The sequence below is a fragment of the Sminthopsis crassicaudata genome, chromosome 5, assembly GCF_048593235.1.
Source record: "Sminthopsis crassicaudata isolate SCR6 chromosome 5, ASM4859323v1, whole genome shotgun sequence".
NCBI lineage: Eukaryota > Metazoa > Chordata > Mammalia > Dasyuromorphia > Dasyuridae > Sminthopsis > Sminthopsis crassicaudata.
In genome coordinates this window covers 100,102,168-100,121,671 of record NC_133621.1, presented here as the reverse complement: position 1 = coordinate 100,121,671, position 19,504 = coordinate 100,102,168, and the positions used below count along the sequence as shown (strand labels likewise).

At 35.5% G+C, this 19,504-nt stretch overlaps 2 protein-coding genes across 2 annotated transcripts in view; both read right to left on the bottom strand.

Moving 5' to 3' along the window:
• Positions 1-1,610, bottom strand: part of LOC141545238 (cationic trypsin-3-like) — a 5,291-nt gene extending 3,681 nt beyond the window's left edge. Inside the window, exon 1 of the mRNA XM_074272276.1 lies at positions 1,547-1,610. Within this exon, the coding sequence (XP_074128377.1) occupies positions 1,547-1,586 (40 nt within the window). The 5' untranslated portion in view covers positions 1,587-1,610. The remainder of the gene's footprint in view (positions 1-1,546) is intronic.
• A 12,015-nt stretch (positions 1,611-13,625) lies between these two features.
• On the bottom strand, positions 13,626-19,144 carry LOC141545237 (trypsin-like). Its single transcript, XM_074272275.1, has 4 exons — positions 19,105-19,144; positions 15,837-15,996; positions 14,494-14,914; positions 13,626-13,775 (listed from the first exon to the last, which is right to left on the bottom strand). The coding sequence occupies exons 1-4, from the start codon at positions 19,142-19,144 to the stop codon at positions 13,626-13,628; spliced, it is 771 nt and encodes a 256-aa protein (XP_074128376.1).
• Between the last annotated feature and the right edge of the window lie 360 nt (positions 19,145-19,504).

The window sequence follows — 19,504 nt, the reverse complement described above, 5'->3', positions numbered from 1 at the left end:
AAGCACTTCAATTCATATCTTATTTAATATTCACAAACTTCATGACATGTACATGATTTAAAGATCATTATTTATTCATATTCATCCTTTCACCAAGACCCATTGAACCAGACACATGAGTATATGTAACAGAATCAGTGTCCCTTCCATGTTATTATGGAATAAAGAGACTGGGTAGAGCTATTTCTTTTTGTGAAGAATTTAGCATAGAAGCCATGTAACTAAGTTCTTGATAAAACCTTTTCTTTCTTTTTTTAAAAATATATATCTATATATTAAATGAATTTAGCATTTTATTTTCTTATTCAAAAACAATTTTTAATATTTGTTTTTATGACTTTGAATTCCAAATCCAAATTCTCTTCCATCTTCCCCACCCTCTTTCAATGAGAAAGCAAGCAGTTCAATATATATTATACATGCATAATTATGCAAAACATTTCTATAAGTCATGTTGCAAAAGAAAACATAGAACTCCAAAAAAGACACCTCAAGAAAAATAAAGTAAAAAAAAAAGTATTCTCCAATCTGTATTTAGACACCATTAGTTTGTCTCTGTATGCCCGGGTTTCTGTGTATATGTGTGTCTCTCTCTCTCTGTCTCTCTCTCTCTCTCTCTCTCCCTCCCTCCGTTTGACCAATTCTGCCTTTTAAGGCATTCTACTCCATTGACATTTTGTACCTCCTTTACCATTTGGTTTTCAAAAAGTGTAATTTTTTTCTTTCTTTCTTTCTTTTTTTTTTTAGAGAAGCATTTGTGGTTAAGTGACTTGCCCAGAGTCATACAGCTAATGAGCATTAAGGATCTGAGATCAGATTAAAACTCAGGTTATCCTGACTCCAAGGCCAGTGCACCAGTGCTCTATCCACTGCACCATCTAGCTTCACCAAGGTATCATTTTCTTGATTATTTTGAATTCCTTCTCTATCAAAATGTTGATTAATTTTTTTTGTGATTTTCTTGCATTACTCTCAATTTTCTTCCCATTTTTATTCTCTCTCTCTTACTTGATTTTCAAAATGATATGAACTTTTCTGAAGAAGATCCTGATAGGTGTGGGTGCCGTGGGTGGAGCACCAACTCTTGAGTCAGGAAGACCTGACTTCAAATCCAGTCTCTGACACTTGACACAAACTAGCTGTGACCCCAGGGAAGTTACTTAATCCTGATTGCCTGGCCAAAAAGGGGGGAGTTATGTGCCCCAAAAAGGGCACATAATAATTCCCTCTTCACAACATGTTTTCTATAATTGTGTATCTCTCACCTATTCTTAAAACTCAATTTAAATTGGAGCCTTTACCAAATATTCCATAGAGTCTACATTTATTTGGTCTAGCAAAAATAGCTTGAATCACACAATTTGTCTATTAATCACATGCTGTCTTACATTTTTTCCTTTTATTTTCCTGGGCTAGCCTTTTTTCTTTTGTTAGATTATATTTCACAAGGACTTTGAGTTTCTAATTTTTTTTTTTAATCCCTTGAAGCATCTAGAACCCTGACAAAACTCAGTAAACACTTGCTGATTTGACAAGAGAAACTTACCAGCAGCCCCCAGGAGGGCAAGGAAGAGAATGGCCTTCATGGTTGTCCTAGGGATCTAGGCAAGGCAAGGCGGTAGAACCAGGGTTCTGAACTACTGCTATTTATCCCTCAAAACTTGGCACTGACGACTTCCAGGGAAACAGAATGACCCAATGGAAAATTTAGAAATCCAAATTTAGAATTCCATTCTATCTAGTTTGGAAGGTAGTCAAACATTGATATTAATTGATAGCCCTTTCCCTATTACTCAGAAAGTTCCAGAAATAGGATTATATGTACATGGATCAGGTTTCCTCCTGTAGCAGAAAGTACAGATTAGGTCATAAGGTATGGTCCCAGGTGTCCTTCATCCCACACAAAATTGCTAACCATTTGACCACCCTCATCCTTTATTTTTGATCCTAAATGGTGCTATGAGCCATATGCTCTTGCTAATAAATCTCCCCTCATCCCTATCCTCAAGCATTTGTATCTGAACATGGGTTTTACTTGCATATGGTGATCTATGTATATAATTTTCATATTTATATGTATTTCAAATTTAAAAGACATGGGATTTTGTGAAAATTGGTATTCTTGCAGAGATTAAAATCTATAATGATTCAATTTAGCAATCTGTTGGAGAAAATATCTCATGGGCTTTTTTTTTTTTTGTGGAAAAAAGAGACATGTGAGTCTCCATCATACTATATTTAAATAGATTCAAAGTGAGAAAATGGCTGGAATCAAAGAGTAATCAGTGACGGTTCACTGTCAATTTAGAAAAAAAGATCACTAGTGGAGTACCTAAGAATATGTGCTTGACCCTATGCTATTAATTTTTAAAATTAATGACAGGTAAAGGGATAGATCACAGGAATATAAGATCTGTCAATAAGACAGATTTAAAGGAGATTTCTAACACTGGATGATGCAGGAAGGATGAAAAAGTTCAAATATTGGGCTGAATCAAAGTTTCATAATTAGGTTTTAAAAATTACATGTACCAAAGGAATCAAGTATGGAAGTTAGACACTAGTCTATATGAAGAGGACCTGAAGGTTTAAACTGACTATTCTAGTCAGAAAAACAAACCAAAAAAAACTAAGAGAAAAAAAGAATTCGATCTAATCCTTCATTTAGAAAGGTATTCCTTTCTAGGTAGCTTCTAGGAAATTTCTAAGGAAATGGCTTTTCTCTGATATTGTACCCTAGTCAGACCATAGCTGAAGTATTGTGGCCATTTCTGGACAGCCGCGTTTAGCTTTGAGTTCTTGTCACATGAAGATTGCTGGAAAGAAATGGTAATGTTTAGCCCAGAAGAGAAAACTTGGAGAACATGATAGCTGTTGTCAAGTATTTAAAGGGTCATCATGTAGTAAAGGGATTAAACTTGTGTTTGGTTGTAGAAAGTAAAATTAGAAATAATAGGTAGAAGTTGCAAACAAGGTAAGTTTAGGCTTGGTATGCTTAGGACAATACTCAACTTCATGATTTCTTTTATTTTCATTTTCATGTAACAGGACACAAGAAAACAATTGCTCACTGGTGAGTGAGAAACTGTCTGAATTTCCTCTACTAGTCCCCTGGAGAACTTAGCCCTCCCCCATTACTAAAGAGGGAGTGAAGAGAGAGAATTAGCCCCAACAGAGATCACATGAGACAGGAAGCTGAGTAAGAGCAGACCTAGTTGCAAGTGGGCCCTGGGCTGCTATCAATACAGCATCACCCTTTCAGCATCACTGCTCCCATTTGCAAAAACCCAAGACTATGGCTATTTGCTTCCCCTACTTTGCTTGACTTGAGAGTGTGGGGCTGGTAGCTGCCTTTTCAGAGACTTGGGATGGAGGAGTGGGAGACTGGGACATGTTGCCATGGAAGTGGGAGCAGATCTAGAGCAAGGAGGTTGCCATTGCCAGAGACTGGGGTCATACTAGGGAAGATATGAGTCTTGCTGAAATCCACCCTTATGGGCAGATCCAAGTTGGAGTCAGAAGAGAATGGCACAGAAGGGTAATATTTATAAAGTGGATTTATCAGTCATCTCTTTGCCCTTACAATAACACCAGTTATCCTGCTCCCTCAACTGCTAGACATAGAGGTACATATCCAAGTGTGCAAATATATGTATATTTGAATATGCACATATAAAGTGCTCATGTATGTACATGTATGTGAACTGGGAAGATTCTGAACCCAATTATTAAATAAGAAAGGAAGTTTCACCAGTTTGTTAATTAATAATATTTGATGAGCTGATAAGAGTTCTAGCTGTATGACCCTGAGCACATCCCTTAACCCTTCATAAATTCATTGGTAAAATGAGGAAAACCATTCTGATATCTCTGCCAAGAAAACCTTAAATGGGGTCACAAAGAATAGGACATGTTTTAAAACAACTGAACAATAAGGCTGAGGAATGATCTATGAGTATGTCTAATCTTGTTATACAGGAAGATTTGTTCTTCCTAACCTTGTACATTATCATTAGCAATTATAAAGCTGGCATATTCTAGGATTAGCCCATTATCTTTATCTGATTGCTCCTTCATTTTAACCATCATAATCAATGAAGACTTAGTTCTACTGGGTATACATTGAGAATGATTAAAGAAATAACTGTTGTGTTTTTCTTTTCCCTAAACCCTTCCCCTAAAGGCAGTGGTAGATAAATATTTTGCCAGATTTTGTTATATGCAATATTATTCTTAGAAAAAGTTTAAAACACTTTATTCTGACTTGAAGGCAACTAAACTAAATAAAGCTGTAGATTGTCATAATTATATATAGTTATTAGAATGCAGTTGTGGCTATGGTATCAAGGTATAGTGGAAGGTGTGCTAGATTTTAAGGCAGAGGACCTAAGTCCAAATCCTGAATGATCTTAAGCAAGTCACTTTTCTAGGCTTTTTCACTGGAGCTATGAAATAAAGAAATTTGACTAAAAGATTTCTGAGATCATTTCCAGTTTAAGATCTAGGACAGTGCAAGGTAGACAGGGATAAAGAGGAAATTCAGGAATATTAAAGGGTAATGGAAGAAAGAGAGAGTATTTCCAGCGTAGTAAATAGGGCAAGAAGTTAAATTGAAGAGTACTGTTTTATTTTTGTAACTTTTGTTAGTCATTGACTTTACCCTTTCCATTACTTCTTAAAACTAATTACCCAGTAATTAGAAGCAGTTGGTGGTCGAGTACAGGAAAACCTGAGTATAAATTTTATCTCAGACACTTCCTAGCTGTGTGATCTTGGGCAAGTCTCTTTTAAATTATATAAATATAATATATAATATAATATAAATTATATTAGACTTAATTATTTCAATTGTAAGATAGAATAATAACACCTATGTTCCAGGGTTGTTGTGAAGATAAAATGAGATAATTTTTTTTTAACAGTTCTTAGCACAATGCCTGGCACATAGTATGTATTATAAATGTTTATTCCCTTTCTATTTCTTAGTTCAGTGGTATCCAAACTCTTGCATCACATTTTTTGATTTTTAGGAAAAAAATAAACATTGAATGTTCACCCCAATATACTACATACCTATAATTTTTTAACTTGACTTGAGATTTCAAAGAAACACCTTCTACTGAGACATATTGATACCTTCTTTTCAATGTATAACCTTGGAGAATGGATTGGGGGCACAGTCAATATAGAAAATAATTCACATTTGGGCCCAGTCTTTCTGACTTGGAGGCCAGCTTGCTATCCTCCCTTGAAAAAACGTGGTGTACTGGACAGGACTCAGAAGGATCTGCATTCAAATTCTTGCTTATGAACAAGTCATATAATTGTTGAATGTCTTCACCTGTAAAATGATGGCCTCTAAGGTGTTTTTCAGATCTAAATCTATGAACTTATTAGCCTTTAGGGTATAGACATAGTATTGCTTGGTCAAAGATTAGCTATTCAGTTATTCTAAATTATATTTATTTTAATATTTTGGTTAGTAACTATCATAACTTTAAAATACCTATAATGTGAAATTGTTGCATTTTAACATTTTAAGCAAAAGTATTCAAAATTTGCTGAAAGTTTCCCTTTGAAAGATTTTTTTAAAGGCTTAGAAATTTCTGTTTCAAAGTTCTTTAAATGAGGTGTTTAAATCAGTGACTTTATTCCTGCAGTACTCTGAGTGATGTGGAAGCCTCTAATTCCAGGGAGATTTAAGTAGGTAGTCTGTGAGTTCACTTGGCAATCATCATCTTTCTCCAGTTTGGGCAATATTGCTCCTAAAGAGAGACTTGTCTTTTTCCTAAGAATGCTTATTGGCTGGGACCCTACATTTATTGCACTTAATATATACTGGTTGAATTAAGTTTAATAGTGGAGAGAGTTAAGTTATGTAATTGAAATCAGTGGACCATGGTACAAAATCCTGTCTTTGATACTCACTTTGTCTTTTAGGGTAAAGCATTTAATTTCCTTCAGCCTCTTCTGTAAAGTAAGGATTATCTTTTGTACTATCTATGTCACAGCATCTTGTAAACTTAAAAGTGCTATAGAGACTTGAGGTGACTATTATTAAACATTTGAATCCAGCAATCACATCCTTTCTCCAGATAAAAGTCTTTTGTCCCTCTAATCCCTTCTGTAATGGCAATGTTCCAAGTCCACTCAAAATCATGGTCACCTTCCTCTAGCTATGCTTCAGTTTGTCAATATTTGTTTTTGACAAATCTGTATTTGTCATTTCCCCTTCCCAGGCAGTAGAAGAGGTGTTTCATGGAAACTATTTGTGCACCTGGTGTGAGAATGACCTTGCATCTAAATAAATACTTTTAGAGATGTAATGAAGATGTCTAGGTAGGATCTGGGCTAGGAACTTTTTAAGCCTTCCATTTTTTCTGACTTTCCATTGGTTCCTTAAGCACACTTAAAAAAATCTCTATAGGATATTGTTTGCCCATGTCTCATGACATTTTTTTTATTATCTTATTCCAAAATGATATCCAAGATCTCTTCTAGTTCTAACATTATAATATGGGGAATTTTAGCAGACTGTATCCAGAGATCATTATATCAGCATTTTTTCTTCTAAAGCATGGACAAAAAAAATATTGATGTGATATGCAGTGAATCCTTAGCATCTTCTACCCTTTGTCTTCTCTATTTGTGGATACCATACTTCAAGTCACTTTATATAGATTGCATATATTGTTGCCATTTTCTTTCCTATGTATGTGATCAGATCAGAAGAGAAATGTTGTCATGAGGATTGATTGCCTTATGTATATTTTCCCTTCTTTTTAATTAAAAAAATTATTGATTGCTTTTATATCATTTTATCATTTACTTTTACCATATCATAATTCAATCCTATTACAAGAAAGAATATTTTCTTATAATGAAGAAAAATGGTTAAGAAAAATTGATGCTGTGGCCAAATGTAGATACTCATGGGCTCCCATCTCTCTAAGAAGAGGGAGGAAACACGCTTCATCATCTGTTCTCTAGGACCAAAGTTAATCTTTGTGATCTGAGCTTGTCTCCTTTTTATGTAGCTCTCATAATGCTGTTGGAGTCATAAGAATGGCTATTTTTCAAAAGCAGTTAATTTGGTGAATAGAGAGGAAGAGATCTAGCTAACAAGTTAACCCTATAGGATTTATTAGACATCTCACCAGACACCAACAGGAAATAGGATTGCCCCCAGAAGATCACTGGAATGCTCAATCCATAGGAACAAAGTGGAGAGAAGCAAGAGATGAACTGAATCACCTGATACTGAGTGCAACAAGAGCATTACTAAAATGAATGGAGTCCCTTTTCCTTACTGTAGCTTTAGATATGTAAAATGTGGTGGGTGAAAGAAGAAATTCTTAAGGAAACAAAGGATCAAACTTCTGAGCATATCCATTTATTAAGCAATGCATCCAAATTCCCTAACAGTTTGGGACCAGATCATTCTCAGCTTAGGGCTAGACCCCCAATATAGGAGCCATGTTTTTATTTTTATTTTTTTCATTATAACTTTTTATTGACAGAACATATGCCAGGGTAATTTTTTACAACATTATTGCTTGCACTCACTTCTGTTCTGACTTTTCCCTTCCCTCCCTCCACTCCCTCCCCTAGATGACAAGCAGTCTTATACATGTTGAATATGTTATAATATATCCTAGGTACAATTGGATTTAGAAGGTAAAAATAATCTGGGAAGAAAAACAAAAATGCAAACAGTTTACACTCATTTCCCAGTATTCCTTCTCTGAGTGTAGCTGATTCTGTCCATCATTGATCAACTGGAACTGAATTAGAGCTTCTCTTTGTCGAAGATAGCCACTTCCATCAGAATACATCTTCAAACAGTATCATTGTTGAAGTGTACAATGATCTCTTGGTTCTGCTCATTTCACTCAGAATCAGTTCATGAAAGTCTCTCCAGGCCTCTCTGTATTCATCCTGCTGGTCATTTCTTACAGAACAATAATATTCCATAACATTCATATACCATAATTTACCCAAACATTCTCCAGTTGAGGGGCATTCATTCATTTTCCAGTTTCTAGCCACTACAAAAAGGGCTGCCACAAACATTTTGGCACATATAGGTCCCTTTCCCCTCTTTAGTATCTCTGGGATATAAGCCCAGTAGTAGCACTGCTGGATCAAAGGGTCTACACAGTTTGATAACTTTTTGGTCATAATTTCAGATTGCTCTCCAGAATGGTTGGATTCATTCACAACTCCATCAACAATGCATCAGTGTCCCAGTTTTCCCATATCCCTCCAACATTTATCATTATTTTTTCCTATCATCTTAGCCAATATGTGTAGTGGTATCTCAGAGTTGTCTTAATTTGTATTTCTCTGATCAATAGTCATTTGGAATGCTTTTTCATATGAGTGGAAATAGTTTCAATTTCATCATCTGAAAATTGCCTGTTCATACTTTGACCATTTATCAATTGGAGAATGACTTGATTTCTTATAAATTTGAGTCAATTCTCTATATAGTTTGGAAATGAGGCCTTTATCAGAACATTTAACTGTAAAAATGTTTTCCCAACAAATGTTTTGTTGCTTCCCTTCTAATTTTGTTTGCATTAGTTTTGTTTGTACAAAGGTTTTTAATTTGATGTAATCAAAATTTTCTATTTTGTGATTAATAATGATCTCTAATTTGTCTTTGGTCACAAATTCCTTCCTCCTCCACAAGTCTGAGAGGTAAACTATCCTGTGTTCCTCTAATTTATTTATGATCTCGTTCTTTATGCCTAAATCATGGACCCATTTTGATCTTATCTTGGTATATGGTGTTAATTGTGGGTCCATGCCTACAATATTGAATAATAATGGTGATAGTGAACAATCTTGTTTCACTCCTGATCTTACTGGGAAAGGTTCCAGTTTTTCTTCATTACACATGATGCTTACTGACACTTTTAAATATATGCTCCTGACTATTTTAAGAAAAAGTCCATTTATTCCTATCCTCTTTAGTGTTTTTATTAAGAATGGATGTTGGATTTTATCAAATGCTTTTTCTGTATCTATTGAAATGATCATATGGTTTTTGTTAATTTGGTTATTGATATAATCGATATTATGCTAATAGTTTTCCTAATATTGAACCAGCCCTACATTCCTGATATAAATCCTACTTGGTCATAGTGTATTATCTTGGGGATGATTTTTTTGTAATCTTTTTGCTAATATTTTATTTAAGATTTTAGCATCAATATTCATGAAGAAGATTGGTCTATAATTTTCTTTCTCTGTTTTCAACCTACCTAGTTTAGGTATCAGTACCATGTCTGTGTCATAAAAAAAATTTGGTAGGACTCCTTCAATTCCTATTTTTTCAAATAGTTTATATAGCATTGAAGTTAATTGTTCTTTAAACATTTGGTAGAATTCACTTGTAAATCCATCTGATCCTGGGGATTTTTTTTTTAGGGAGTTGGTTAATAGCTTGTTCTATTTCTTTTTTTAACATGGGACTGTTTAGACTATTTACTTCTTCTTCTGTTAATCTGGGCAAGCTATATTTTTGAAGGTATTCTCCAATTTCATTTAAGTTATTGAATTTATTGACATAATGTTGGGCAAAGTAACTCCTAATTATTGCTCTAATTTCCTCTTCATTAGTGCCTAATTCTCCTTTTTCATTTTTAAGACTAATAATTTGATTTTCCTCTTTCCTTTTTGAAATCAGATTTACTAAGGGTTTGTGTATTTTGTTGGTTTTTTCATAGAACCAACCCTTAGTTTTATTAATTAATTCAATAGTTTTTTTTTTTGTTTGTTTTGTTTTGTTTTTTTTTTTACTTTCAATTTTATTGATGGCTCCTTTTATTTTTAGGATTTCAAATTTAGTGTTTGACTGGGGGGTTTTAATTTGTTCTTTTTCTAGCATTTTTAGTTGCAAGCCCAATTCATTAATCTTCTCTTTCTCTATTTTATACAAATAGGCCTCTAGAGATAATGAAATTTCCCCTTATTACCACTTTGGCTGCATCTCACACATTTTGGTATGATGTCTCATTATTGTCATTTTCTTGGGTGGTTATTAATTATGTCTATTATTTGCTGTTTCACCCAATCATTCTTTAGTATGAAATTATTTAGTTTCCAATTATTTTTTGGTCTATTTTCCCCTGGCTTTTTATTGAATGTAATTTTCATTATAGCTTCCCTTTCCTTTTCCTATTTTTCTTCTAGCTCTCTTGTGAGAGCCTTTTTGATTTTTTTCTATGAAAGTCTTGTGTGCTGAGGGCCAGATGATTTCCCTCTTTGGGGATTCCTCTGGGGAGAGTCTGTTTTTAGTGTCCTCAGGGTTTAAGGTCTGCTCTTTATCCACATAGAAGCTATCAATAGTTAGAGTACACTTTAATATTTTTCTCATTTTGTCAAAGAAGAGTCAAAGAAAACAAACTAACAAGAAAAACAAATGGTCTGCTTTTTTGGGGGGGGGGGCTGGCTGGTGTTACTGGGCTTTCTCTACAGACTGCAGGTGGCAGCATCAAGGCACTAACAGGACAGCAATGGCTATTCTGTGTCTGCGCTCTGAGAGTCTGAGAACGTGCTGAGACACTCTGGGTGGGTGTGGCCAGGTCCCGAGAAACTCTAGCTTTTCAGGGTTATAGTCTTCACCCCCTGTGTTTTTAGCTTCTCTGCTTGTCTACTGGCTTGCTGCCAGGGCAAAGTAGCCAATCCTGTGTTAAAGCTCTCTCCACATAAACAGCTGAGATCACCCCCCACCCCCCTCAGGTCTGTTCAGCTGTGAGCTGCCGGCTATACTCTGCTGTGCTACAGTTGCCTGCCTTCAGTTTGTGCCCGATCTAAAACCATTTCCATCCAGGAACAAAAACAGACCTTTTCTGGTAACTTTCAAGGATATCTTCTCTTAGTAATTATTTGTGTTTTTTTTTCAGTCAAGCACTAATTCTGAGGCTTGTCATGAGATAAATTATTCTGAAAGAGAAAACATGGAGCTTAAGCAGATGTGTATGTCCTCTCCACTATCTTGTTCAGAAGCAGTTTTTTTTCTGACATTTTTTTATATATTAAAAATAATCCAATAGGGCCAGCTAATTAAAATGAAATAATTAATCACTATACAACATTAGGTAGTCTGATTTCTCATTGGAAGAAAGATTGAGGACTTTCCAAATTGGGAGGGGAAGACTGAACAGGTGCAATTCCTTGAAATCAGAAAAAGAGGTGTCCCACATTCCCAGGTATCTGTAAACAGTCAAAGGAACATAGAAGCAATAAATGATTGAACTGTATGGGGCCATTTTTCAGATAAGAATGTGCGTTGCTTGAGTTGTATGATTATGAGAAAAGTCCTTGCCTCCAACTTCAGAATTGGCTGGGTTTCTGGTCAGCATAAGCTGGGTCTTTAGTTGAGGGTCTCTAAGCAGCAGAGAGAGGTGATCCAGTTTCCCAGCCATTCAGGCTTAATTTGAACAATTCAGCAAAGACCTTTCACAATTCTCACAATTGAATAAAGTTTTCTCCCAGGACTGAAGACCTGTAATTGGCTAGAAAAGGAACTCAGCTAGCTCCAGAATTGGATCACAAGATAGAGTCAGTTTGGTTCACACAATTCCCACTACCATTTGTTTGTTCAATCTCAATTCCCTCATATGATTATGGCAATGTATGTCAATGCTGCTAAATTATTTAAAAGAAAAACATAAGCCAGATATTGAGGACTGAATGTCTTTGAGGCAGGGAAGGTGAATCTATGTCTATGAGCATTTTAGAGATGAGAGCAAAGAAGGATATATCCTCTTGAATGTGAAGTGCTATATTGTGAGGGAAAACTAAATTTGAAATGGTTCTGTGCAGGAAGTTTATTCCTATAACTGTTAGAACTATAGAGCATAGTTAAAACTATGTTAGCACTGATCTCAGTAATGTACTTATATTAATCCAATCTTTCCAATGTAATTTTTGACAGTTGATAGAGGAGGCTTAAAATCTGACTGGGGTAGTTCACTTGTTGAATTACAGGATTCCAAAATATCTTAGAAGGCTACAATAAGGGGCTAAAACAGGTCAGCCAGTTAATTAATATTTATTAAATATCTACTATTTTCTAGACATTTTGCTAAGTGCTAGAGTAGCCAATGTGAAGAAAAAGGACAGTTCCTGATTTCAAGAAGCTTACAAGCTAATGGAAGAATATAACATGCATAAAGAGGCAGTTCAAAGGAGTGCAGCCAGGTGAGAAATGAGATGAAACTTAATAGAAATAAATAGAAATGCTTGTCTACAGAATAGCTCATGTGAAAAAAAATTATGTGAATATTTGTGGACTGAATGCTCAAAGTGAATCAATATTCTGACATGTCAGTTCCCTTTCCTTTATACCTTTCAAAACAGCAAACATCTACTGCTATCACAAACTATATTGAAAGAATTAATGAGCATGATTGTGGCAGTGGTATTTTTGATTCTTGAAATTATTGATTCTCTTTTATGGTCAGATCATATATAGAGTATTATATTCAGTTCTGAGTGCCCCAAATTAGAAAGATCACTGAAAAGTTACCCTTAAGGAAGGATACCTAGGATGGTAATATGTTGGTATTAATGGAAAGACCCGAGGATGGATAACCTGAGGAAAAAAAATAAAGAGGGCTATGGTAGCTGTGTTCAAAAACTTGAAAAGTTTTCACAATGGATTAAATATTGGACTTTTTGGGCTTGGATTAAGAAAGGAAATTAGGCAATAAAGGGATAGAAGTTTAGGTTTGTTATAAGGAAACAATTGTTAAAAATTAGAATTGTCCAAAAATAGAATGTCTGCTTCAGTGGGTTCCCCCTCATTGAAGATTTTCAGGAGGTGACTGAATGACTGTTTCTCAGCAATGTTGCAGAGAAGATTCTTGATTAGCTTGATGTTGGATAAAATGGCCTCTGTCATCATTACAACTCCATGACATTCTTTGATTCTCGGATCTATAAACATATGAGGTAGCACATGGATAGAATGTTGAATCTGCCTGAGATACTTGCCAACTATGTAACTTAGGGCAAATCACTTAAACTCCTTTTTTTTTCAGTTTTTCTTATCTGTAAAATGGGGATGTGTAGCCTCACAAGAGTTGTGAAGATTGAGGAGCAGCTAGGTGGGAAAGTGGATGAGCAACAGTTCTAGAATCAAGAAGAATTGGGTTCAAATCTGGTCTCAGATACTTATTGTGTGACTCTGAGTAAGTCATTTAACCTCTATTTACCATTGTAAAATAAGTCTAATAATAGCACCTACCTCTCATTATTGTGGATCAGATGAAATAATAGAAGCACAGTGTCTGGCATATAATAATCCCTAGATAAAAGTTAGCTATGTTAGCTATGTACATATGTATATGTGTGTATATATAAGCACATTTGTTAGCTATGTATATATGTGTTTACACACACACACATACTAGCCATTATCATTATCATTACTTTTATTTTGAAATTGAAGATATCTTAGGTCAAAGACTACACTCAGAGAGAGAGGTTATATGATATTAAACATTTTTATTAAAGTCATTTTCCCAGGCCTGCAGCTGCAATGGAAATTGTTGCATCTCCTTTCTGTTTCTGGAAGGAGGACATCAAGGAAGGGAAGTAGGGAAAGGAGCTTAGTTGTTAGCAATGGTCTTTTCAATCCAGTCCACATAGTTGCAGACCTTGGTATAGACACCTGGATAGCCTTTCTTGGCACAGCCTATGCCCCATGAAACAATGCCTTGGAGTTGACCGTTGCAGACTGCAGGACCACCTGAGTCACCCTGAAATATAATGGGAAAGGTCAAAAGTTTTCTTTTAGTCTTAGGGGAAGATGTATTCATTTTTCCTTTCCCTAGCATGTTTGTCCATAGAAAGCTAAGCAGAGATAAAAGGGTTGGGGGAAGGTAGGTTCTTATATCATTCTTTATGTCCCTGTTTTTTTCTCAAGGTATTACCCCTCCATATATCTTATAAATAAAAAGCTATAATAAAATTTTTTTAAAAAAAGATCCATGTTGAACAGTTTTTTATTATTGTTGTTGAGTCATTTCAGTCTTGTCTGACTCTCTGTGATCCCATCTGGGGTTTTATTGGCAAATATAATGGAATGGTTGGCCATTTTCTTCTCCAGTTAATGTTATATATAAGGGAACTGAGACAAATAGGGTTGATTTACCCAGGATCACATAGCTAGTCTGTAAAGCTGAATTTGAATTCAGGTCCTCCTGACTCCAGGGCTAGCAATCTATCTACTGCGCCATCCGCCTGCCCTAAGGCATATAAACATTTCTATATTTGCTTCTTCTCAGCATAAAACCATTTCAGAAGGAACATTCTTAGTTCCTCTTTGTCTTTATTCCAGAAGAGCTTCCTACGCCATCACTTAGTTCCATCTTCAGAGAGCTCCAGCTGGCAGATGGTTTCTTGCTGGTTCAGGAGAGGAGAAATATAGAAAAGAGAAAGAATAGGATTAAGATTATATGGGGGAGGGGGACTGACCTGGCAGGTATCCTTTTCACCTTCCATAAATCCCACGCAGATCATATTGTTGGTGATCTGACCAGGGTAGGCGGCTCGGCAGATCTCGTCAGAGAGCACAGGAGCATCCAAGCACTGAAGGATGCTGGGAAATTTGGCTCTTGGTTCTAATTCAGCTGGACAGTTGCAGAAACCAGTCTGAGTTTTGCCCCAGCCAGAGATGAGGCAGTTAGTGCCAGCAGCCATACAAGAAGTAGGCAGGGAGATTGTAGACACATAAGAGTTAAGGATGGCAGGCTTAGCCAGCTTAATCAACATAATGTCATGGTTGATATCCCGCTTGTGGTACCTGGGGTGGCGGATCACCTTAGTAGAATTGATGATTTGCTCAGTGCCCTCAAAGACATCAAGATTGTAGGCGCCCAAGATAGTCTGGATGTGGCTGGACAAGTAAAAAAAAAAATAATACCTCAAGGCAACCTTATTCCTGTTCTTTTTCTCCAATTCTTTCAATAAAGAACCAACTATGCCTTATGACTCCCTCCCTCAATTCCCCTGGGCTCAGAAATATGGATTCTACTGATGGTCATATTAAAAATGGCAAAATTACCCTTTCCTTACATTATTGCTTCCCATCAATAAAAATTGCTTTATCAGAATGCATAAGGGTGGCAATTTGGCCTACCCAGTGGAAAAAGAAGAGAGAATCAAGTATATTCATTTATCATTTACCATTTTCCCTATTTGTTAGGGTTACTTTAGGTATAAGAAATAGAGGAGTTGAAGGAGTCTTAAAATATAGGAGTAGGTTGACCAATATCCATGGAAATTTACTCTGGAAATTTTAGCCTGAGAGAATCCTTTGGAATTGTAATATTGAACAAATCCTTTAATTGTTGCAAATTGTCCTTTCCCCTCTCCTACTTTCAGTACCAATTGTTAGTCATTCAGAAAGCTCTTTCTTCACAGAGTTTGACTCATGAGTAATCCTGATTCAAACCCTCTTCCATTAATCCTCCAGGACATCCCATGTCTTCAATCCTTTGTGAGATCCCAAGGGGTGCCTGAAGATGACCAGCTTGTGGAAATTGACTTTCCAAAATTCTACTTCTCTTCCAAGTCAGGGTAATCCCTGGATTACAATTGTTTCTAAATACTTTAGGCTACCATTTTCTTATCTGGCTTTACTTTAATCTGGGATTCCTTCCTTGCCTGCATACATATTGCAATTTTGAAAAATAAGTACCTTAAAGAATATCACCTTCTTCCATCTGGGGAGTCTTTTATTCTTAGACAAAAATCAGCTTTGGGGAGTTCTAGTAAATTGATTTGCTTTAGAGAGTGATTGATTATGAGTCACTTACGAATTGTAGCAGTGAGCAGCTGAAAGTACCCACTGGGCATTGATGAGGGAACCGCCACACATAAATCTGTCACTAGTTATATACACCTGGTAGGGTACTGAGTTCTTTACACAGTTCTTTCCTCCTATGATCCTTTCAACATTATTATCAGGGAAAACAACTGAGGGGGAAAAGAAATGGGAATTATTGGTTATATTAATCTCCCTTCAAATGTTAAGTCTTCCACAATACCTTCCAAATTAACTAGAGAAAAGCTAGCTAGTAATACTCCCTTCGCCCATATAACTGGGACATCAATGATCTGTGTCTACTTTCAAGGGGTCTTAGTTATATACTCTTTTCTTCATACTTATAGTATACACATGATGTATTTGACTTCCCATTCATATTTCAAGTGCACTAATGCTATTATAGTACACATTGGTGACTATTCTGTATTATAACTCCTGGTGTCAGGGGTTGAGTAGACACAATCCTCTCTTGCAATTGGTAATTCTTGGTAATCTGTAGATAAAAATAATCTTTAAATTACCTGAATCAATAGTTTTAGATTATTTGAAAAACATCTTAAAACTTGAATTTCTCTCTTTACCCCTGAATTTGTAGGCCATGCAAATATGTACTTTTTTTTCTTTAAAAATATTTTATTTCCCCCAATTACATATAAAAATCATTTTAATGTTTTTTTTTTCTTTAAATTTTAGCTTTTAAATTCTCTTTCTTCCTCCCTTCCCTTCTTCATACTCCACTGGGAAGACAAGTAATATGAAATAGGTTATACATGTGTAGTCATGCAAAACACATTTCCGTATAAGTCATGCTGTGAAAGAAAACACAGACCAAAAAAAAAAAAAATCCTCAAGAAAAATAAAGGAAATATATGTTTCAATTTTTATGCAAATATATATTATAAAGATTTAGGATGACAATGGTGCTGGTAGGAAGTGGCCATGATATTAGGAATTATTCCAGAGCAATGAAGGGAAGGTGGATCATTAGCTAAAGGGAAGCTTCAGCCAACTATCAGAGAATGTTAACAACATAGAACGTTTGATTGTCAACTTTGCAATCTTGTTAGTGATTCATAGTCTTCATAGACTGTTTCTTTAGATTTTTTTCCAATTCACTGTTTTATCTATAAGATTTTATCTTCCCAATACTGTGACCCACCTTCCTTTCACTGTTCTGGAATAATGATCCAATACATTGCCACTGCCCACCACCACCACCCCCACTATTCAAAATCTTTTAAGAATATATTTGTATGACCTCCAAATTCAGAGAAAAATTTTCAAATTTAAGTTGTTGTAAGCAAAATGATTTTCCCCAAACTATGATGTCACAGTGATCTGGAAATGTAAAGAGGTAATCATAGTCATGATACCAACAGATCTTGGTTCTTCCTATATCTTCCAAAAGATTCAGGAGTATGATCTCTTAGGGCCAAGGATTAAAAAAAAGGAGGAGGTGCTGTTCAAAAAAACCCCGATCCATTATTGGGTTTAAAATCATCTGGAATTTAAATGGTTATGCTAATATCTTCTGTCCAGTAATGGTGTTAATTCCCAGATCTGTGTATGTAAAACTACAGTTATCATCTTGTTATCTCTCTGGAAATTATGTTGATTTATTATGATTTAGACTATATGGACAAAGATACCAATCACTATTATTTAATTTAATTTTAATTAATTTATTTTTTGCTGAGGCAATTGGGGTTAGGTGACTTGCCCAGGGTCACACAGCTAGGAAGTATTAAGTGTCTGAGGCCAGATTTGAACTCTGGTCCTCCTGATTTCAGGGCTGGTGCTCTGTCCACTACGCCACCTACTTACCCCTTATTTTATTTTTAAAAGAGAGAATCTGATTTCCCCAAAATCCTTTGTCTGAGCTAAATTACACTTTAGAAAACAATGGCATATATTTATTCAGGGAACCACCTACAAACTCTGGTCCAAATAGCTGGGAAAGGCTTCATGTACAGGTTTCTCAACAGTATTTGTTTTTGTTTTTGTTTTTTTTTTCCATTATCCAGCCTAATCATTTTCAGAGAAGATCACTCCCAGGTTGGTTGCAGGATGATGATGAGGGATTTTTGGTCACTAGAATTCTCATAAACTATCCATTGGGACATAGATGGAGCGAGACCTGGGTTAGTAGAAGGACGAAGACTCACACACACACATAAGTTCTAGCATAACTTCATCCTTGAAGTATTGATGTATATTAATTCATCTTATATTGGAGCTAAAGGAAGGGTAGGAGGAACCTACATCTTTAAATGACCAAATCAGACTTCTAATTTTGAGAGGGGAGTCAACTTAGAATTTTATGTTCTAGGAAAACTGCATCATTACCTATGTCATGAAGTCGACATGCCATCTGTTACCTTTTATCTTTCAGATCAAGCAATCCCTTATGCTAGAAAGATACTCCTGCCCATTCTTACTTTTCAGATTCTTTCTCTTCCTTCAAAGGTCATTTCAAATACTATCTCTTACATGAACTCTTCTCCGATTTCCCTATCAAAAAGTCATCTCTCATTTACCCCCAATTACATCCTATATTTTATGATGCTTATCTCTGTACAAACCTTTCCATTAGCCCCCTTCAAATGACCTAACCTTCTTGAAGGCAGGGATTATATTATTTTAAAAAAAATCTGTGAGGGCAGTTAATTGGCACAGTGGATAGAACACTAGCCCTGAAGTGAGGAGGACCTAAATTCAAATCTGGCCTCAGACACTTAATATTTCCTAGTTGTGTGACCCCGGGCAAGTCACTTAACTGCAATTGCTTCAGTAAAACAAACAAACAAAAAAACATTTTTATCCCTAGCTCCTAACATAATTGGCATTTGATAAGTACATAATGGTTATTTTTTAATGATCCCAAATATATGAAAAGGACAAGACATGAATTTCCCCTTCCTTTTAATCTCTTCTTTACTTGTTAAAGTATTTCCTATTCTTTACTATTGATTCAAGTACTTTCTGCTTTCTAAAACCTTTTCTAATAATGTGTCTAGACCAAGTTTACCTTTCTCTGCATACCCATAACACATAGAGTCCATACCATAGAATCCAACATTTCATTATATGACTTATTATCTGCTACTGCTTCCTGTGTTAATCTTGTTCCCCCAATTCAGTTGTAAGTTTCTTGAAAACTAGAACCATGCTATATACTTCTTTGCGTTCCGTACAGTCACTAGCATATGATAGGGTTCAATAAATACTTGTTCACTGAATGAACAAGAGTGACTTACCAGCAGCTCCTAGGAATAATAGGAAGACAATGGTCTTCATAGTGATTCTAGGGATCCAAATACACTTGTATAACCCTGAGTTCTCACTCACTGCTTTTAACCCTTTCCACTTGGCATGAAACACTGGTGAGGAATGGAAACATTGACTCAGAAACTCATTCATAATTCCACATTGGAAGGGACACTAGTATTGGTATTAGTCATCTAGTCTCATTTCTATTGTTCATCGAGCTTTGGGAAATGAGAATAAGAATCTACCTGGCAGGGATTTTCTTCCACATAAAGTTTGAATTAGGCTACAGGTGCAAGAATGCTAGGTAAAGTTATTTGCATAATTATTTATTATTATTTGCCTAATTTCTTGATAATTTGTCATTTTATGAGCTCCTATGATCACTGA